This window comes from Acinonyx jubatus, chromosome D2 (genome assembly GCF_027475565.1).
Source record: "Acinonyx jubatus isolate Ajub_Pintada_27869175 chromosome D2, VMU_Ajub_asm_v1.0, whole genome shotgun sequence".
NCBI classification, from domain to species: Eukaryota; Metazoa; Chordata; class Mammalia; order Carnivora; family Felidae; genus Acinonyx; species Acinonyx jubatus.
The window spans coordinates 31,156,552-31,178,553 of NC_069393.1; the positions used below are offsets into that span (position 1 = coordinate 31,156,552).

The following is a 22,002-nucleotide window of genomic DNA, read 5'->3' on the forward strand; positions in this document are numbered from 1 at the left end:
AAACATTGATGGATATTCTCAGCCAAGTTGCCTCAGCTCGAGGGTGTTGGGATCTTGATGATCTCGTCTCTCTGGTGGCTCCAAGTACCACCTACATGCCGATGACCCCCACGTCTATGTCTGCATCTCTGGCCCCACCTCAGGCCTGATGTCCAGGTGGGGGTATCCTCCTGCCTGTCCCACGATGCTGCTGGGTTCTCAACAGCCTTTCCAAGCTCACCGTGCCCCAAACTGAACTTCTGCGCTCAGCTCTCAGCTCGTTCCCCCTGCTGCCTCCTCCCAGCTGGGTAGCAGCAACTCCATCCTTCCGGGCGCCTGGGCCAAACCCTCAGGCTCGGTCCTTTCTCACACGGCCTCGTCTTCTCCAGCAGGAGACCCTCTCAGCTCTACCTCAACACATGCCAGACCCCACACCCTCCACCCCAGTCTCTGGCCAGAGCCCTCAGATGTCTGGCCGCCACACCGGTCTGCCTGCTTCTGCCCTTGCCCCTGCAGTCAGTCCCCAGTAGTGCAGCCAAGTGCTCCAGTAAAACTTGACTCTTGCACGGCACTCTCGGGTGGCTTAGGACCATGACTCCCACGTGACTCCCATCAGTGATGGGCCCATTGTGTCTGTGGCCTCGTCTCCTGCTGCTCTCCCCCACCATGTACCCAGTTACAGCCCCGCTGGCCTCCTTTCCATGTGCGTTAGCACCCACTTGCCTCAGGGCCTTTGCACAGGCTGTTGCCTCTGCCTGGAAGATGGCTAACCGCATGGCTCACTCTCCTGCTTCCTCACTGTTTGTTCATATAGCACCTTCAGTGATAGGCAGACTACCCTCACCCCGTTCCTTGCCTCTCTCCTTAGTACTTATTCCCGAGCACGCTGTAGAACTTGCCCACCTACGCCGTCTGTGTTGGTCTCTCCTGGAAGTGTCAGCCCCCACCCCGGAAAGGTCGTCAGCTTGTTTCCTTCTGTGCGCTTGTGTCTAACACAGTGCCTGGCACACGGCAAGTAATGTCAGGGCAGACGCGTGCAGTGTGGCCAGACCTGGCTTAGAAGCCTCTCCTTGCAGCTCCCCGGCCCTCGGGGGTGTAAATGGAAGCTTTGATTGGGGAGGTGATTCCCAGGTGGGGTGACTCCCTAGATGCTGTAACCGTGCCACCTGCCGGAACATCCCCTGTGGCCCTCAGCCCAGGCCCGCGTGAGCAGCAGGTTTTTACAGGTTGATCACAGGAGAAGGCACAGGCCAGTGTGGGTCGCGTTGCTGCCTCGAGTATGGCTGTCTTTGCAGTCTGCTCCCTCCAGGGACAGAGGTGGTAACCTCTTGGGGATGGTGCCGGAGAGGGCCATGTGGGAGGAGGAGGCGGGGGGCTTGGTCACCTCTGATGGTGCGGACGTTGTCTTATTGGTGGCGGTTCTCGGGCCGAGGCCTGTGAGATGCCAATACGCCAGAAAGGCAGGCTAAATAGGAACCCACTTCCCGGCCCTGGCTGTCCCCCTTCTTCCTGGCACACGCACTCGGCCTTGCTGCTGGCTCTTGTATCCTGTGGCTGTGAAGCAGTTGTAAGGGCTGGGGCTGAGGCTGGGCGACCAACTTTTGACGGCCATCGGAATGGGGTTCGAATCCCGACCTGGCCACTTACCAGCTGTGTGACCTCGGGCAGGTCACTCAAACTCTCCGAGCCCCAGCACGGACAGCACGTCGCCCGCCGCAGTGACTGGCACGTAACGTGCACTCGGCAAACGTTAACACTGTGCAGCCCACATCTCACCTCCTCTGGAAGGTTCAGGACTTCTCTTTCCATGGCCTTGGGCAGCAATGTTCTCTATCATTTATTTGACACCTGGCACACGTTCGTAGCCATCCTCCCCCAGGGCCTGGCACCGGGCTTAGCATGAAAGAGGCTGTTGAGAACTGACAGCCCGACGACTCTGAGGCCTGGTTCTGTGTCTTCTTGGCAGTGGGTATGTTTGAGGGATTTCTGGAAGTCTTCCTGCAAGGATGGGCTCTAAGCCAGGTCCCTGAGAGATTTGGGGGCAGCCAGCCCTGACCCTGCTCCTACCCCTGGGGCACGTCTCTGGCACTTATCCCAGACCCAGAGCAGAATGCCCGCACGGAAGGCTGTGTGTCTGTGTTTCCTGGTCCAGTGGGGGCAGGTGAGGGTTGGTAGGAGCTCAGGCCCCATCCTGAGGTGGAGGAGGTCACGCAGCTCTGCCGGGTGGGAGGTGGGAGGGCTGGGAGGTTGGGGAACAGCCATTGCACAGGGCAGGGCGAGGTCAAGCTCTCCTGGGGGACACAGGCCACTTGCTGTGGCCCCAGTGTCAAGGGAATGCCTGCAGGCAATGCAGCATCCATTGCGACACCTGGGCTGGAGGTTGGAACCCAGGGGCCTCTTCCCACTGCCGTTAGCCTCTCTCTCTGGGCCTTGCTTGCCTTCCTGTAGCCAGAGAGGCCAGAGGAAAGGCAAGAACTGGGATTTCAGGGAGAACCCGGTAGCAGGATGGACCCACTTTTGCCTAGCTACTCCTCTTCACCCTTTGGAGCTGGGGTCCCCGCGACCTACGGTCTCGGCTCCCTTGCCCCAAGCTGAGGACAGAGTCAGCATGGAGCAGACATCACCCCTGCATCTAACGGCTTCAGAGCTGCCCCCCGCCCCCGATCCTGCAGAATCAGGGCTGTGTTTGGCTACCCGTAACCCACAGAAGAGAGGCGCCAAGGCAGTGTGACTGCCTCCGGAGGGGAAGCAGACGTTTAAGGAGACAGGCTGGGGACAGTGTGCCTGGCCGTGTTGGAGCCCGAGCCAGCGTCATGGAAATGATGCGTTTTGCACATGTGGGTGTGTTGTGCACAAGTGTGCACTTCTTTGCAGACGTTCATCCTGTGTCTAGTGTGTATTTACTCCCGAGGGAGGGGCCGTGCCTTCCCTTTTATCTGTTAGGAAATGGGGAATGGCGGGCAGCAGCGTGGCGTGATGGAATCAGTTCTCGTCCTGGAGTGACCTCTCTGGGCCTTGATTCCCTCCTCTGAAAAATGGGGACAATACGTTATGGGGAGACTTCAGAGGACTGAATAAAACAATACCTCTGAAAATCCCTGGTCTGTGGGAGTTGCCCTCGTGTTTATTTCCTTCCTTCCTTCCTTCCTTCCTTCCTTCCTTCCTTCCTTCCGCTGCAAACTTCGTGCAACACCTTGCAGAATGGCTACACTCCCCAGCTATTTGTGGATGATGTTCTTGGCAGATGTTGTTTAATTCTTATAACATCTGGTTTGGGAAGGCAGCGGGCTGGAGACTTTTTTGAAAAAAAAACACTCACTCGCTAGGAGATGTCAGATTGTCACTTAATTGCTCTGTGCCTCGGTTTCTCCACTTGTAAATCAGGGATAATGCCAGCAATGCTGGCTAGCTTCTTTGTAGGATATGCTACGGCAATGCAGGATAACAGATGGAAAGTGGTTTGAACGTTTAGAAAAAGGCATCCCGCTCAACCTCGCTAGTAGTTAGGGAAATGCAAATTAAAGCAACAATGCCATACCATTTTTCATGCATCCGATTGGCAGCCATTTAAAAGAGGGATCACTTCCAGGTGGGCACAGAGGCCCTCTCATACGCTGCCGGAGGGAGCGGGAATTGCCACAACCTTTCCAGAAGGTAATACGGCGATGTCTAATAAAGGTTTACATACATGGCCCGGGTTGTATCTAATCCACCCAGTAATGCTGCAGCTGGAGAGCCAAGTTCAAGAGCAACCAAGGTCCCGACACTATTATTTTCAGAGGGAGGCTCCTCGTGGCATTACCCGTGGTGGTGGGAACCTGGGAACACCCAAATGCCCAACAGTAGGGGATGCTTGTCTCTCTTGCAAACACCCATGCTCTGAACTATGATTTAGCTCCTAAAAAGAAGGGCGCAGATGTAGCAGTGTTGACGTGGAGGGTCATCCGTGAGATATCATGATGTGAGAAGAGCAAGTTTCTTTTGTGTAGAGACAGTTCCATCATTCTAAAGATAAACACAGCCGCACCGCTCCATACGTGTGTGTAATGCGAACGGATTTGCTTGGGTGCAGGGAAGGGCCCGGAAGGATGCGTGCCCAGCCCAACCCACCCACTCTGGCCATCAGACACGTCCTGTTTGGCTCCTACAAGTTGAATTATTTGCCAACATTTAAAAAGTGAATTCATAGAAAAAGCCCGATTGTCGGCTTTTCATTGAGAGAAATCAGAAGCCCTGGCCGCGCTGGGCCCACATCCCTCTTGGCTGGAACACATCAGCGGCTGCCCCTCTTGGACAGAGCCTGTGGCCTCTGAGTGGCCATCATCCCCACCCACCCGGTGTCTCCCTCATTTCTGTTCCTGGCCTGGCCCCTGGAGCATCTCAATTTGCATCCCTGTGATGCTGTTAACATTCCAAAGCTCAAGGGGGTGGAAATATAGGAATATATGAATGGGGGGGGGGTCTGTCTTTTATTATTTAAATACATCTTAGGATCGTTTATTCTGCAAATTACCGTTTCATGCCTAGTAATCAGGACATCAGGGAAACAAATGTTAGAAGGGAAACCAAAGGGTGTCACGGGCCATTGCATGTTGTATGTGGCAGGAACCCCGGTGGGGTCGTGTCACAGGCCACTCGGGCCACTCCGGGTCTGGAATTAAGGGATCTGAGCTTGTGGCTCTTTTGGAATCTCTCGCCCCTGGATCTTGCAGACATGTGGAAGTCTCTCCAGAGATCCCTTCCCTTCCGTTCCCTTCACCTCCCCGTGGCTTTCCTGGCCTCTCATCCACGAGGGAGGCGGCCGGTCAACTTAGGTCCAGATGCTGAGCCTGGTGCTCGCTAGCCGGGAGTCTGTGAGCAAGCTGTTGAACTGCAGGATGACGTGCAGGCCCTTGGCTAGGCCCTGCGGGGATGTGGAGGCGTGTGGGCTGTGTCCCTGTACTAACAGGGCTAGCATTTGAGAGGGCCGTGGCATCCCCAGCTGAGGAGCGTGGGCCCCTCCTGGCGCCTCTGCTGGTCTCCGGGAGGCCTGTCCCTGAATTGCTGCAGGGCTGAGAAGGAACCAGAGGACCGTGGCCCTGCTGTAACAGGGCCACCGCTATGGTGCGAGGTGCAGTCACCCTCCCCGACACCCTTCGAGGCGGGATCTCACCTCGCTGAGCCGCTGGGGGCTGGGCTCCAGATCTCGCTGGAGCTTTGCTCTGAGCCCCTAGAAATTTGGCCTCAGTGTTCTACAGACTTGCTGTGGAACGCTGTGCAGTTACCTCCCCTCTCTGTGCCACTCTGGACACTGCTGACTGCCGCCACCTTTCATATCCCAGATTATGAGATAGTAGGGTGGGTAGGAAAAGTGGGAAAAGACATGCCCATTGGGCACTTAGGCTGGGGGGATCCGGGGTGTTGGGCCTGCCAAGCCCGGTCTTAGACCCCTGACTGCCCGCTCAGCACCTATCTCCTATCCCTGTCCCCAGGCTACCCAAGCCCCATCACTCCTGGGGCTGCCATCCTGGAGGATGTAGACAACGGCCCCTCCCCGCAAGGGGCCCAGAATGCCTCGGTCACGCATTCCTGTGCCTACTGCTTAGCCTCGCTCACTCTCTCGCTCGCTCGGCTCTGCAGCCAGCCCCATGAAGGCAGACGCACCGTTGCCCCTGCCCCCACCCCCAGGCCGCTGAGCTATACCCAGCCCTGGACGATACGAAACCAAGCGATGCAGACCCTCTCTTCTTTCCCACACCCGCCTCCCCCCTACGTGAGTTGATTCCCTCCCTTCTTCCCAGGCCAATTCTCCCCGGAGCTGCAGGGGTGGGCAAGTGTAGGAGGGGCTCGGAGGGCAGGCTTCTCACCTCTCCTTCCTTGTGTCCCCAGGAGACATGAGGTGCCACGTTGCCACCGGCTGCCTCGTGGCCTGGCTGTTTGTGCTGATCTCCGGATGCCTGGGTAAGTCCGATCCTCTGCCCTTCCTGCTGCCGCCAGCGTGGGGTTTGTGCACTGGAAGGGTGCTGGGGGGGGGGGGGCGCGGCTGCTCTGGGCTCGCAGACCTCGCCTTGCTGTGTGTGTGATTGCACACACACTTCCCTCTCTGGGCCTCGGTTGCTTTGGCAGCACTCACAGGACTGAAAATACCAGCCTCCCCGGGAGGGAAGGGGAGGAGCCTTGAGAAACAGGTGAGCTCCAGGGGAAGGAGGCATCTGTGACCGTGAACCCCTTCTGGGATGCAGGGAGTGGCTGCAGTGCTCTTCGGCTTCAGAGCTGTCTTTTGAGTACCTACTGTGTGAGGCTGTGTCTACTGTGCCCAGTTCTGGGGTACGGGGCAGTGACTCGTGCTCAGGGAGCCCCGAGCCTGGTGGGGGAGGAAGCCACAGCTAGGATTTACTACCTAGAAGGCAGGTGAGTATAGTGGTAAGAAGACGGACATGGCTCTGGAGAAGCCCATCAGAAGAAAAGATTGATTGGGCCTGTGGGGACAGGAGGGACTCAGCCAGAGGGAACATTTAATCGGGGCTTTGAGGACTGAGAAGTAGTTTTAGCGTAGGGGAAAAGGAGGAAGGCAATCCTGGGAGGAAGGAACAGCTTGAGCGAATCGTGGTGGTGAGGTGCCCTTTCCCCTGGCAGGGAGGACCGGCCCTCCTTCCCCAGCGGCCAGATCAGTGTCAGCTCTGGTGGCCGCGGAGGAGGCCGGGAAAGGCCTGGGCATTTGCCTGTCCCTTGGCTCCTGGACAGCTGGTGGCAAGGAGCAAAACAGCTCTGGACTGCGCTGAAGGAAGGTTAGGACTGCGGGCACAGCTGGCATGGTGTCCCCTGGGGCCAGCGTGTCCCCGGGGAAGAGCTGTGGGCCCGGCCTGCCTGGTGACACGGGCAAACATATTCCTGAGTGAGGCCAGCTCCTTCTGTCACTCCAGGGAGCTAGGGAGTCGCTGGAGGAAGCCAGCCTCCCACTGGCTGCCTGAGAGTCCCTTGAAGCTCCCCTCTCCTGGCCACTGTGTCTGGAAGGATCTCTGCTGGAATGCCTCTGTGATGGGGAGCTCACTTCCATCCAGGCAACCCGGGATTACGGCGCAGTTTCACGGACTCTCAGGGGAGAGCTGGAGGCGCTCTCAGACCCTCTCTCGAGTCTTGACCTCCTTTGCAGAGAAACTGACACCTGGAGATGTTACTGGCCTGAGGTCATGCCAAGCAGGGCATGGCTGAGCCTCAGTCAGGGTCAGGATACTGCTCCCACGGCCATTGCAGGAGACCTCAGTGGGGGCACATGAGATCGGCTCTGACCCTCTGGCTTTGCTGGATGGTGGGGGAGTCAGGACACTCTCCTCAGCCGGCTCTATGACCTTGGACACTCATGCCCTTCCCCCGCTGTTAAGAAGAAATACATCGGGGCGCCTGGTGGCTCAGTCGGTTAAGCGTCTGACTCTTGATTTCAGTTCAGGTCATGATCTCATCATTTCCAAATTTGAGCCCTGCGTTGGGCTCTGTGCTGACAGTGCGGAGCCTGCTTGGGATTCTCTCTCTCCCCCTTGCTGTCTGCCCCTCCCGGGCTTGCACTGTCTGTAAAAATAAAACAGGTGCTAAGAGCTCGGCTGTATCCTCAGCAGAAGATAGTTTCCTCTTGAGTTCTCTGGGTGGAAGACGGTTTGTGCATCTCAAGTGGGCACGAGGGAGTAGCACAGAGCCAGGACTCCTGGGTTCCCGCCCCATTTCTCCAACCGCTTCCCTTGGGCAAGTGTCTTAGTCGCTCTGTCCTTCAGCTTTCTTATCTCTAAAGTCAGAGGACAATAGGACTCTCCTCCTTCAGTTGTCAGAATGACCAGATGAGTTAATGCACATGTCAAGCACTTAGAATAGCGCCTGGCACGTATTAGGTGCTAAAATAAAGCGTTAGCTCTTTTATTATGGGCTGTATCTTTCTCTGGGTGAAGGAAAATGGGGCGCAGAAAACAGAAAAGTTAAGCAGGTTGCCTGGGGCCACACAGCAGCTCTGTGGCAAAACCAGCCCATCTGGGGACTAGTCTGCTTTGCACGTATATGAGGGTCCCTCTCTCTCATTGCCGGGTATGGTCCTCCCTTCCTGGTGCCTGTCTGAAGTGGCCAGTGTTGTTCCTTTGGCATGGTGAGGCCATGGCTGACCTTGGGGACTGAAGGACACCGTCTTCCACCCTGCCTTTCCGACACCTGCCCCTGACCCCTCACCCTCCTCTCGTTCCCACAGACCCTCCCACATCACTTCTTCCCACTTTGTTTTCATCTGACCCACAGGCCCAGTGGATCTCTCCTCCCATCCCGGGTAGTCAGAGATGGGTCAGGCTCACAGATGTCAGACCCTCTTGTCAGCCTGTCATCTTCTCTTTGCCGAAGCTTGTTCCGCCTTCTTCCCTCTGGCCTCGACGTGTTCTTCATCTGTGGGCTTGCTGGGGGGCAGGAGGTGGAGGCCGGCAGCTCGCATGGCGTGTTTTCTGTGAGCCTCCCCGCTCCCTACTCCCCTCAGGCCTGCGGTGGCAAGAAGCTAGATGCTGTGCGGTGTTTTTTTGTTTTTTTCTTTTTTTTATCATGAAATTTATTGTCAAATTGGTGTCCATACAACACCATACAACAGCTGCCCTCCTCAATACCCATCACCCCCCCTCCCCTCCCACCCCCATCAACCCTCAGTTTGTTCTCAGTCTTTAGGAGTCTCTTATGGTTTGGCTCCCTCCCTCTCTAACTTTGTTTTTCCTTCCCCTCCCCCATGGTCTTCTGTTAAGTTTCTCAGGATCCACAGAGGAGTGAAAACATATGATATCCGTCTTTCTCTGTATAACTTATGTCACTTAGCATAACACTCTCCAGTTCCATCCATGTTTCACAAAAGGCCATATTTCATTCTTTCTCATTGCTGTGTAGTACTCCATTGTGTATATAAACCACAATTTCTTTATCCATTCGTCAGTTGATGGGCATTTAGGCTCTTTCCATAATTCGGCTATTGTTGAAAGTGCTGCTATAAACATTGGGGTACAAGTGCCCCTGTGCATCGGCACTCCTGTATCCCTTGGGTAAATTCCTAGCAGTGCTATTGCTGGGTCATAGGGTAGACCTATTTTTAATTTTTTGAGGAACCTCCACACTGTTTTCCAGAGCGACTGCACCAGTTTGCATTCCCACCAACAGTGCAAGAGGGTTCCCGTTTCTCCACATCCTCGCCAGCATCTATAGTCTCCTGATTTCTTCACTTTAGCCACTCTGACTGACATGAGGTGGTATCTCAGTGTGGTTTTGATTTGTATTTCCCTGATGAGGAGTGACATTGAGCATTCGTTCATGTGTTGGTTGGCCGTCTGGATGTCTTCTTTGGAAAAGTGTCTATTCATGTCTTCTGCCCATTTCTTCACTGGATTATTTGTTTTCCGGGTGTGGAGTTTGGTGAGTTCTTTATAGATTTTTGGATGCTAGCCCTTTGTCCGATATGTCATTTGCAAATATTTTTCCCATTCCGTCGGTTGCCTTTTAGTTTTGTTGATTGTCTCCTTCGCGGTGCAGAAGCTTTTTATCTTGATGAGGTCCCAATAGTTCATTTTTGCTTTTAATTCCCTTGCCTTTGGAGATGTGTCGAGTAAGAAATTGCTGTGGCTGAGGTCAGAGAGGTCTTTTCCTGCTTTCTCCTCTTGGGTTTCAATGGTTTCCTGTCGCACATTCAGGTCCTTTATCCATTTTGAGTTTATTTTTGTGTTTGAAATATTTAAAGCTGGTGGACTCCTCCAACTACTGTGTGGGGAACAATCAGTAGGCGTGGCTGGCAGAGGTGGGAGGAAGCCACCAGGGCAGAGCCAACAGTGGATGCGGACTCACGGGGAAGGGGTGTGTGGGGCATGGGAAGTTGGGACTCCCCCATGTCCCCTCCCCTTGTACATCCACTCACGGACCAGCCGGGCTGGAGGTCTCACACAGAGCCTTTGTGCCTTGAGAGTGGTTTTTAAGAGAACACCTGTCCGTGTGCCCTTTCCCCACCCCTGCCCCGTCAGCCCCCTCCTGGTGCCCAGGGACCGCACTGGCAGCCCAGGGTCACGGGGTCTCTGGGGGCAGCAGGACTATTCTGAGGACCCAGGCCCTGCTTGGTAGGTGGCAGGAGACATCTGCCCACTGGGGCCCTGCCGGCTGCCAGTGCAGAGCACTCAGCAGGTGATTATCGGCAGGTCCTGTAAAAGAAAATTTAAAAATGAACAATGCTGCTGCACGCGGTGTTTTTTCCTGGCTGGTTTCCCTCCCCCAGCAGCCCAAGCCCACCCCAGAGCCTTCACCTGGGTTCAGCCCACTTCCCATACTGGAGCCCAAGGCTCTTCTTGGTCAAAAGCATCCCTCTCTGGCTGAGCAGGTGGCTCCATTATTAATACCAATATTAATAGTAGTTACCATTTATCCAGTGCTTGCTGTGTGCTGGGGCATGGCGCTAAGCACTTTATGTATGTAATCTCACTTAATCCTCAGGGCTGCCCTGAAGTAAGTCTTGTTACTGCCATTTTACACCTGAGTAAACTGAGGCATGGGAGGATCGTGTGGCTGGAAAGAAGCACAGGGAAGTTCCAAACAAAGGCAAGGCCCTTGGCCATTGGCCTCTTTCTGAGGCTGTTATGTGTGAGAGGGGTTTGGGTTCCTGATATGAGAGGATGGAGGAGTGTGTGGGGGGGCACGTTTGTAGTAATGGTGATCAAGGAGGACTTCCTGGAAGAAGGGATGTCTAAGATGAAACTCGAAGGATGTCTAAGAAGAAACTTGAGCCCACTCTGCACTAGGAGCATCTCAGGCGGGAGGGGGAAGTGCTCCTCCTCGACTCCAGCCTTCTCACTTCCTGGGAGCTAGCCTCCGTTCTCTAGCCTGGCACCAGCCCTGAGACAGCCCCAGCTCAGCTGAAATGGGGAAAAGAAGGACGTCCCCAGAGGACCCAGCAGGGGCTGCTTATGGCTGCACGACATCAGCCCTGTGCGAGACAGACCAGCTACCTACCCCCTGGTTGGCAGGGGCAGAAAGGGAAGAGCCCTCACTTGCCTACTTCTTGGGTGTTTTCCATACCAACAACCAATTCTCTGGACACCAACTGGGTGTCCAAAAATTTAATGAAATTCAGTCTGACACTATTTGGAGTTAGTGTCAAATTATACACATTTAAGGGCTCGGGCGCACAAGACTGCCCCCATGTCACAGGCCAGTCACGAGTCCTAGGCCACCCATACTTCTCACCTACCGGCCATAAATCAGGGCTTCCTATGACCCCCTTCCTCAGGTTTTATCAGCTAGAATGGCTCACAAGACTCAGGGAGGCAGTTTACTTCCATTTCCTGGGTTAACATAAAGAGTACAGCTCCGGGGCAGCCAGATGGAATGGGGTGAGAGTGGAGCTTCCGTGTCCTCTCCAGGTGCGCCACCCTCCCAGCACATGGATATGTTCACTTCCTGAGCACTCATCAGATCTCTTCAATCTCCAGCTCCCTCCCCTCCCCAGAGGTCTGGATGGGACTAAAAGATCCCCCCACTAACGAGTTGGTCTTTCTGCCCACCAGCCCCATCCTGGGGCTGCCTAGAGGCTCCCCACCCCCCAACCAAGTCCCCTCACTAGCATAAACTCAGCTGTGCTCAAAAGGGGCTCCTTATAAACGATACTCCTCTCTCTCTGGAAATTCTAAGGAGTTTTGGAGCTCTGTGTCAGGAACTGGGGCAAAGACCAAATATATATATATATATATATATATATATATATATATATACACACACACACACACATATATATACATATATATTAAATATATATTATATATATTATATATATACATATATATTAAATATATATTATATATATTATATATATACATATATATATAAAAAAATTTTTTAATGTTTATTTTTGAGAGAGAGAGGGAGAGAGACAGAGCATGAGCAGGGGAAGAGCAGAGAGAGAGAGGGAGACACAGAATCCAAAGCAAGCTCCAGGCTCTGAGCTGTCAGCACAGAGCCTGAAACGGGGCTCAAACTCACAAACCATGACATCATGACCTGAGCTGAAGTCAGATGCTTAACTGGTTGAGCCACCCAGGCGCCTCCAAATATATATTTTTTATTATACTGCACTACTGAAGGCTGTTAAGAGGAGGTTCAGGGGACAGGTAAAGCCAGCCTTGGGGAGGCCTTGTGTGGGGAGCTTGTGGTTTGGGGGGCTCTTTGGAATCACTAAATTCCTCAGCCCGTGCCACTACTTCCTCAACTCCTTCCAAACCTGGCCCTTGTCCCAAGGCCATCACAGAGTGATACAAGGTCAACCACCCAGGGGTCCCCTAAGGCCTGTGCCACTTACTAGCTGTGTGACCCTGGGCAAGTTACTGCTTATTCCCCACAGGCCTCGTTTTCCTCAGCAGTAAGATGGGGATATGATAGCCCCGGCTGTACCATGAAGATTGGTGGAGGGGACGTAGTGGCTGGCATGGAGAAAGGTTCTATACATGGCATTGTTGTCATTCATCCTATGGGGCCGGCTCACGTTCCTTCACACGACAAATACCTCCTGGGGCTCCTGAGTCCTCGCTCTTCTCTGAGCACCAGGCTGGTAGCCATCGAGGAGGATAGCCCTGGTCCTTGGTGTGCTCACATGTCATCTACAGCCAGGCTGCCTGGTGGGAGTACACGTGAGCCACATGTGTGAGTTGGAATTTTCTAGAAGCCGCATTAGAAAAGAAACACATTTTATTTAAAAAAAATTTTTTTTAATGTTTTTATTTATTTTTGAGAGAGAGAGACAGAGCATGAGCAGGGGAGGGGCAGAGAGAGGAGACACAGAATCCGAAGCAGGCGCCAGGCTCCGAGCTGTCAGCACAGAGCCCGACGCTGGGCTCGAACTCACGGACCGTGAGATCATGACCTGAGCCGAAGTCGGACGCCCAACCGACTGAGCCACCCAGGCGCCCCAAGAAACACATTTTAATAATAAGTTTAACCCAATATATCCACAATATTTTCATTTCAACCCATGTTCAATATAAAAGGTTAATGAGATATTTTACACCCATGTTTTCATATAAAGCCTTTGAAATCGTGCGTGTATTTTATGCTTCATCATGTCCCAGGACTCATTAGCCATGTGGGGCTGGTGGCCTCTCTCGCCGTACGACCTCCCTACTGGCATTATTCCCCATTTACCCAGAAGCAGGACAGTGACTCGCTGAGGTCCTGGGAAGGTGGCCATGGCACTGGACGCAAGCTCAGTGCCCTCTGCAGCCCCTACTCTGTGTCTCCCTTGCAGAAGCTATGGCATAAGGTCCTTGACTGACACTCTTGTCCTCTGACTTCCAGGCCAGGTGAACCGACTGCCCTTCTTCACCAACCACTTCTTTGACACGTACCTGCTCATCAGCGAGGACACGCCTGTGGGTGAGTTGGCACAAGGGCTGGTGGGCATGCCGGGTGGCATTGGGTGGGCTTCCCTTCCCACAAGCGAAGGTGATCTTAGAGATTGAGGCCATCTTCTACCAACTATTGGAACCTCTTCCGTGGTGTCCCTCGTGGGGGTGTGTATGGCCTCTCCTTGGGGATGGGGCGCTCAGTCCTTCCCAGGGCTGTCCCTTCCCACACGGGGGGGCTCCAAGTGCCCAAGGAGTTATCACATTGAGCCCAAGATGCGTGACTTCCTCCACTTCTGTTCTACAAGATGGCTTGTTCCTCTTCTTTGGGCAAACTTGAAGTTGGCAACTGTCACAGAGTTTGTTTTGTAGCCTTTTGCACTTTTCCGTGATCACCAAGTTTTCCGCAATGAGTCTGCCTGTTTTTGGCATTAGGGGAACAATGACCTATTTTGGAGGTGATCACACCCCAGCTTGAGTCACCTCATTACCCAGCTCTGTCCTCACGATCCCCTTCCTGAGGGCCTGGCCTCTATGCCTGTGGCTGGAGATGTGCACACATAGCCCTGTGGCCTTCGCTCGGCTCCAGGGACCAGAAGGTTCTCAGGAAGCGCAGCTGCACTGATGGGAAGACCCTCATTCCTGTGAGAGGCCCCTCCTGCCTCCCCCCACACTCCCTCCCTTGTCCTCATTCTTGTCCGTGTCATCTTAGGGAAAACGCCCGTCATCTGGGGCTTCTTAAACTCAGGTCTGCCTCCTCCGTGGGTCTGCGGGCGGGGCTCAGGGCCAGCGTGGTGCTTCTTTCTGGAGCGTCGCTTGTCCTTGGAAATGAAGCAAGATGGCACGGAGAGAGGGGAGGGGTGTGAAGGCATTTAACGCAGAGGTCATTTTAAACACTCTCTTACGTAAAACCAAAGGTAGATGTGTGATAGAGAAGATGCAAAATTCTTCATAGACATCTCTGCTTGACGAGGGGAGCCTCAGCAGGCCCCGGCCTCTCCCCTGCTGTGTGTGCGACCAGGACGGCAACCCCTGGAGAGACCTTTCCTTCCATCCTTCCTGGTGGAAGCTTTTTTGCAGGTGGCTGCGGAGTATAGCAGGTGTTTCTGACTGTTGTGGGGATTGTCCCCACAGTCCAATTGCTCCTTTCTAGGACCCATGGGGTGGGTGGGGGGGGGCCCTGGGGAAAGTTGCAACTCCTTTGGTGATTCACAGCCTCCCTTGGATCAGTGCTGCAAGGCTGGATTTGTGGGTGTAGGTGCTTAAAGGCTCCTCCGAGAAGGAGGCTGCCCGCCTCTCTGTCTGCCTCTTCGTCAGGCTTAGCTTAACTCCTGGTGGGGGGGTGGGGTGGAGAGGGAACCTAGAAGTCCCCCTGGGATGCTGCTGAGCTTCAGGCCATGTGCGTGGGCTTCTGGATTCATCTGGGGGTTCTCCCCAAACCCAGGCCTCGCATGGGGCTGGTGTGGAGGTAAGAGAGTAGCTGCCCAGTATATGTGGTTCGAGAAATGAATGAACATTAGCAGCCTTGTCATCAGTAGAGGCTCTCCCAGTTCACCCATCCGTCCATCAGCTATAGAGGGGTGCACCCTCTGTGCCGGGCCTAACTGCCACGCACCCAGAGAGGAATCCGACAGAAGGATAAAGAAGTCGATGTTGGGGTGATGGGGGCCGGATTGGATGTCCGGTTAAGTTCCAGTGGGGCCTTGAAGGAGGAAGGTGTGTTCTTCTGGGGACAGAGCAGAGGCAGGAGGAAGCCGGAGAGGTTTTGGGGAGGTGGTGGCCCTTGAGCAGAGTCCCAAAAGACTCCCTTTCTGTTCCTTCACGTACTGTTTCCTACAGCTGATTTTTACAAGTGTCAGTTCTTTTTATTTTTTAACATTTTTTAATGGTTATTTATTTTCGAGAGAGAGAGAGTGTGTAAGCAGGGGAGGGGCAGAGAGAGAGGGAGACGCAGAATCCGAAGCAGGCTCCAGGCTCCGAGCTGTCAGCACAGAGCCCGACATGGGGCTCGAACTCAAGAACCTCAAGATCGTGACCTGAGCCGAAGTCGGACGCTCAACCGACGGAGCCACCCAGGTGCCCCTAGAAGTGTCTGTGCTAACCTCAGCCTCCCAGGGATTGCTCTGTGGTGGAGGGACTATATCTGGGACAGGGGGGACCATTGAGGCAGAGGCGTGGCCAGCCGTTAACTGACGGGGCTGCTGGCGGGGAGAGGCGAAGGCCGCCCTCAGGTGAGCGGTGCTGGCTGCGTCACCCTATCTGTGACCCTGCTCAGCCCCGAGTGTGGCCTTCTCAGAGGCCTGTGGTGCAGGGAACGTGGTGGGGTGGAGTGGGTATTGCTTGGCCAGTGCTGATGGTGATAAGCCCCAGGCTGGATGCCCCCACTCCCAGCGAGCCCTCCCGCAGGCCTTGCTCTAGTTACTTTTGGATCCGGTTCCGCAAACGCGTTCTGCAAATGCTAAGCATCGATCGGCTTCTGGGAGCAACTCCTAGGCATGGCCCCATTAAGCCTGCGCTTGGCAGTCACAGCAGGGCCGTCGATCTGGTGCCGTGGGGATTGATCCGTGGCTCTAGGGGACCTTAGGAACGAGAGAGGGCTCAGTGAGCTGAAGACAGCTCTATTCGTCTCTCCAGGCAGGGGCTGGTGCTGAGTTGGCCCACACCTTCCTGGCTTCCCCCTTCATGTTACATCGGCATGGGACAGCAAACTCTGGCCTGAAAGTCATGAAGTTAGTTTTTGTTCTTCACTGTGTGGCCTTGGGCACAGCACTGCCCCTCTCTGGGCCTTACCTCCTATCTCACCAATGAGAGGGCATTGCGCCCATCTTGGGCGGCCCAGGCCCTCAGATAACAGGCCTGGAGGTGTCCACTGTGTGCTGTCACCTGTGTGGCCCTGGGCCATTCAGAGGTTGGTGTGGACTCACGTGGATGGGGTGGCCTAGAGACTTGGAGGCTTGGTTCTCACTGGCCCTTTGCTTTCTGAACCTCAATGTTCCAGCCTGTAAAATGGGGACGGAATGGACCCCTCTCTGGATTCCATGCCTGGAATGGTTTGTTAGTGAACGGGGAGCCTGTGTGTGGCCTGGAGATGACTGGTTGGGCTGTCCTGCCCGCCATGGGCTGTGGAGGGGAGAGACAGGTGCACAGAGGAGCTGGGTCTAGGGAAGGTCACTGTCGATGGCTGGAGGCAGAGCCCAAGCCAGTCTGAAAGTGGCAGGGGGTCAGAGCTATGGGCAGACCAACTTCCAGCTTGGGTGCTGATTATCTGACTTCTGCTCAATGCCCGACGGTGGGGAGCTCATGATCCCGGAAGACAGTTCGTTTTCGTGCTACGGGACGGTTCTGGGAATGAAAAATCCTTCCTAATAGGAATATGAAATCTGTCCCTGGAACTCCCACCCATTGAGCCTAATTCAGACCACTGGAGCCTTACAGAATAATGATAATATATGATATACTGTATATGTATAATATATACAATCATAAAAACTACGTTTGTTGACTGCTCAAGGTAGAGTACAAAGTGTGTTAACTAATGTGTTTTCCAAATTCCTCTTAAGATTCCGGAGGTAGAGTTGGCTGCGGGCTGTTAGTGTGTGGTTTCTGCAAATGTTCTCTCCCGAGCTAGAGATTGGGTCTTAGATTCACCCCAAACCTTCCGAGCCTGTCCATTCTTTATGCCGTCGCCTCGGTTTCGGCCGGCGGGCCAGCAGCCGTGTGCTGGGGAGCAGAGGGGGAGGGCACAGCCCAGCCGCCCCAGATCCCTCGTGGAGGCTATGCGTCGTGTCACTCTATCTCCTCCCCCATCTCTGGTTCCAATTCCCTCTGCCTGATGTTCTCTTTGAGGACCATCTCCCAGCCGGAGAAGACAGGAGCAAAATGAAGTCATTACGGAGCCCTGCCTGTTAACATTCAGGGCCCCCTTGTCCCTGTGTGTCTTACTCCAGACACGAACGTCCATCATTGGCAGCTGAGCTGGCCGGGGAGGGGCAGAGCAAGGGCAGATCAAGGACTCGGTGCCCGGTCGGGCTGGTGGCATCGCCCACACCGTGGCCTTGGCTGTCAGCAGTAAATGACCGCGTGGCACCGGCATCTGAGGGAGGGACACTTCCTGGGTGCTGTCTCCAGGTGACGTCCCGAATCCACTCCAGACACTCACCAGTATGGCCCACGTCAAGGTCACCGACAACCTCCTGGTGGCTGAAGCCAGTCCTTAATTCTCAGACCTGTGGCCTTCTGGCAGTCGGTCTTTTTCTCTTCCAGGGCATTGGCTCTCTGGCTGTGCCTTCTCAGCTCCCTTTGCCGGCTTCTCCACACCTCCCACACCCCTGAGTGTTGCAGGGCCCCAGGCCCAGCTCCTGTGTGCCTTCCCCGTGTTCTAGCCCCGTGGCCATCAACTCTGGTCTCGCGGCTTCAGGTCCTGTCGTGTGCTGACAAGTCGGAGGCTGCTACCTCCTTCCCGGGCCTCCTTGCGGAGGACATTCCAGACTTGTGTGTCCGCCTCTGTGCTCAGCATTTCTACTTGGGTGTCTGCAGGGCTCTCAGCCTCTGTGCCTCCAGGCTGGACTCCTGCCCTTCCCCCAGGCCCTGCTTGCCCTGCAGCCTTGCCCGGCTCAGTTGCAGCTGCACCACCTGCCTCAAACACCAGTTGCCCAGGCCAAAAACTCGGGGTCGTCCCTGTCTCTTCCCTTTCTCCCTCACCTCACTTCCGATTCATCGGCAAATCCTGTTGGCGCCATCTTCAAAAGCTTTCCAGAATCTTCTCGCTTCTCGCCCCTTCTGCTCCCGCCACCGCGGTGCAGACCTGGATTCTCTAGCAGCTTCCTGATGGTCGCAGTGGTCTCCCTGCCCCCTCACCCCGCTGAAGCCTTCTCTCATCCCCGCAGCCGAGCGGTCAGGGGTCCTGAGACAGAGCCTGTCATGAGGTGTGCTCAAGTCCCCCGCCCCACTTGGAATGAGAGTGGCACGAAGGCTGTCGGCTGTCTGGCTACGTGTCAGACCTCGTCTCCTCCGCTCCCCCATGCTTGTTCCCCTCCAGCCACACTGGCCTCCCTGCGGTTCCGTGAGCGTGAGAGGCGGGTTCCTACCTCAGCCTTGCACTTGCCGCTTCTGCTGCCTGGAAGGTGGCGAGCCTCCGCTGGTCGGTCAAGGCCGTTCTGATGGCTGCCTCCTCCGTGTGACCTTCCTGGGTTTCTCCAGGCAGGGTTCGAGTGCTGCTTCCTTTGCTTGCTTTCCTCTCTGTTGGTCCCTGTCACAGTGCTAGTGTGGCTCAGTTCTCATCTGCCTCCCCTCTTGCACTGTGAATGCACCCAGGTGGCCCGGACCATCTTTGTGTCCCCAGGGCCCAGCTCCGGCCCTGGCTTGTGCCTGGGGCCCGGGGTGTCTTGGGGAAGGAGTGAGGTCTGGAGCGTATGGGCACGTGGGGAATGTTCCCACTGGCTCTGTGCCTGTGCACCCTCCTTCCTGCGGTCTCAGGCCAGGCGCTCCGCTCCCGAGGGTGTCAGGAGCGAGCTGTCAGTGATGACGGGGATGGCTGCCCAGGAAGCGGGCCCGGGAGAGCACGTGCCCCAGATGGCATGGACACCGTACGTGCCTGTGCTTGTGAATGACGAGGCCCACGCCGTGCCAGGGGTCGTGTTTTGATCACCCCAGCTGCCTGCCGGGGCTGCATATGGTGCGTTTGCTAGGGACCCGCAGGGAGTCACAGGAGCAGCAGCGGGAGGTCTGGTATGGAGCCACCAAGCTGACCGAGGGGCTCTGTGAGGGGCGGAGGACATCTAGTCCACCTGCCTTGGCTCCTGAGCCCCTGGAGGGGGACAGTGTCCCTTGGGGCTGGGCACCAACGTCCTTCCTTCCATCCCAGTTCTAGACACTGCCAGCCAAGAGCCTCCCAGGTGCCTAGAGGGAGGAGGGAGAACTCTTCATCACGGCCTGTCACCTGCCACTCACACCCTGATCTCTAGTCACGGGGACCCTCTCAACACCCCAATACCTCACCTCTGTCTCCCCACACCTTTGCCATGCTGGTGCCTCGGCAGGGAAAGCTCTTTCCCCTTCCTGCCTGGTGAATTCCTACTCATCTTTCAAGGCGTAGCTCAGATGTCACCTGCTCTGAGGCCCCCACCCTCCTTCTGCTTTGTATTCGCCCCTGTGAAAGCTCTGAGCGAGTTCTAGCCGGGTTGTTGGTGTGTAACTCCTCAGCAGCTGTTCATTTTTGCTCACTCCTTTTATTAATATTGACATTCCAATTAATTAGCATTTTAGCATTTATGTATAATAGAAGATTGTAGAGTGGTAATATGAGCGAGCATTTATTGACTGCCAGCCTCCTGCCAGGGCCTCTGTGAAGGGTTCTCAATGCCTGGCCTCCTACAGACCTCACAGTGAGTCTCCGAGAGGCGGCACCGTCTCCATTTCATAGCTGGGCAAGCTGAGTCTGCATGTACTCTGCGCCAAGCACGGCGCCCCCTACAGAGGGAGTCTCGGCAGACACTGAACGAGTATAGGGGGGCGAATGAAAGCAGGAGGGCCCGTGGATGCTGGATGTCTTGTTGAGCCCCCTCCCCTGGGCTCCTGGACCCTCCATATGTCGCCAAGGTCAGTGCCCGTGGAGCTGCCTCCCCCCACCCCCCAGCCCCCACCCCCAGCAGACCCCTCACTACCGCCAAAAGCATCCTGAGTCACAATTCAGGTGCTAATGCCCACGCTAATCACCTGTGCCACTAAATTAGTCTTGTCTGGAGTCATTAAGGCGGGAGCTCGGGATTCATTAGGACGGATCAGGCCCAGGCAGCGCCTGGCACCGCGGCCAGTCGGCGCTGATTAATTTTCCTGCAAACTCCATCAGTGCCCAGCTGTTCCGTCTGGACCCAGGGAGAACAGTTTCCAGGTGGGCCGACCCCACGTTAGCCGTCTCAGTAGACGGAGGAGCGGGGAGCCTGCGAGCGCTTGGACGGCTCCCCACAGGGAGTCCCCTACCAGGCAGGGAGCCGATGCGGGAGGGCTGGTGTGAGTGCGGGCAGCAGCCGTTCAGGGAGGGCCAGAGCTCCGGGCATGGGGCTCAGGAGCAGCCGTGGACAGGCCTGGGTAAGAGGGGAATCTGGGAGGTGTTTTGGCCTTCCCTGGGCCCATTCTCTGTACCTAGGGTCCTGGAGGGAGCTGTCCCTGGTCCTGTGCCCCTCCCCCTTTCTGTAAAGGGAAGAACTCCTGTCTCAGGAGAGGATGAAGACATCACCGAGTGAGAATGTTTTTTTTTTCCTCTTAACCAAAGGGTTCCTTCGGACTGACGTGCAGGAGAGGGGGTCATGGTCCCCCAGAGCAGTTCCCTGGCAAGGGCTGGAGGCAAAGCCTCAGCGGGGTGACGTGGGGAGGCCAGTGAGGGGCTCCCAGACATCAGTGGAGCGTGTGCTCAGAGGGTGGTGTGGGCCTTTGTGCCAACCACCCGCGTGGAGGCAGCGGAGCCCGGTAGCTCCTAACAGCACAGAAAATACACAGCGTGTTAGATGAGAATAAATGCTGAGGACAAATAATTATCTGTGGGTGAAGTTAGGGCCACAGGTAGACAGTGGGGAGCCGTAACAGCCCGTATTCCTCACCTTCACTTTTACCCCCATGCCCAAAGGACCTCTGAAGGCCTGTGATGAACAACTAGGGCCTCCTGCAGGGCAGCTCGATGGCCGCTGTCTTAGTCAAACACTCCCCCTTTCCGGATGGGGAAACTGAGGCCTAAGGTGGGGAGCTTGCCCAAGGGCCCCAGAGAATTACTGTTGGGTTCCAGCCAGAAGCCTGTGCTGATTCCACACATGGGCTGCAGAAGGGGCTCCGGGGGGCTCTGCCCGGCAGGCACCTGGCCACCGTGGGCCTGGGGACAAAGGGGCACCCTCCCAGGTTGGTGAGCTGTGAGCGTGGGACTTGAGGTTTGGAAAAGGGGCTGCAGGGGCCTCACAGCTGTCTCGGTCTGGGGTAGAGTGCTTCAAGAGGGAATGTGAGGTGGTCCAGAGGCTCCCTGGGGCTGCTGCCATTGGAGGAGGGTGTGGTGTGAGATTTTGGAGGGAAGGAGGTGACCCACTGTCTGTCCAGATGATCAGATCCTGGGACCGAGGAGCCCAGGGCCCTGGGTTCTTGGTGACCTCAGCGCAAGGATTTTACTATTCCTTCTAGGAGCCGGGGATGATCACAGGATCTCTGGAAGGGGCTGGCTGCTTCTGTGGCCTCGCCTCCTCTCTGTCTTTCTCCAGGGCAGCCTAGGCCCTCCGAGGGTGTGCCCTTGTGGGGAACCTTGTGATCTGCAGCCACTCTGGTGAGACCCCTGCCTGGTCACATCTGGGGCCCGTGGCAGCTACGGACGGACTATACCCCAACACATAGGTGGGGTGGGCCGGGTGGTTTGGATGTTGCCATAATAACACTAACGATAATGACGATGTGCCCACCTGTCGTGTGGGCAGGCTGTTAATGGCCTGCCCTGGGCACCTGTACCGGGCTGTGCTAGGGGGTAGGGTAGGGACATGCACATTCAAGATAGCTGGCGAAATGGCAACTATCTTTTACTACGCTGTGTCCAGGTAAGCTCTTCATACATGTGACTCATCGAATCCTTCTAGCAACCCCAGAAGGTGCGCTGTGTAACCCCATCTTACAGATGAGGGGGCAGGGGCTAGTGAAGGAT

At 55.6% G+C, this 22,002-nt stretch overlaps 1 protein-coding gene across 5 annotated transcripts in view; it reads left to right on the top strand.

Annotated features, from left to right (window-relative positions):
- The window catches only part of CDH23 (cadherin related 23), a 415,090-nt gene that overhangs the window by 43,534 nt on the left and 349,554 nt on the right, over positions 1-22,002 (top strand). For all 5 annotated transcript variants that reach the window (XM_053207271.1, XM_053207272.1, XM_053207269.1 and 2 more), the window contains exons 2-3: positions 5,848-5,919; positions 13,288-13,365. In XM_053207271.1, coding sequence (XP_053063246.1) covers positions 5,853-5,919; positions 13,288-13,365 — 145 coding nt within the window. In that variant the 5' untranslated portion in view covers positions 5,848-5,852. The remainder of the gene's footprint in view (positions 1-5,847; positions 5,920-13,287; positions 13,366-22,002) is intronic.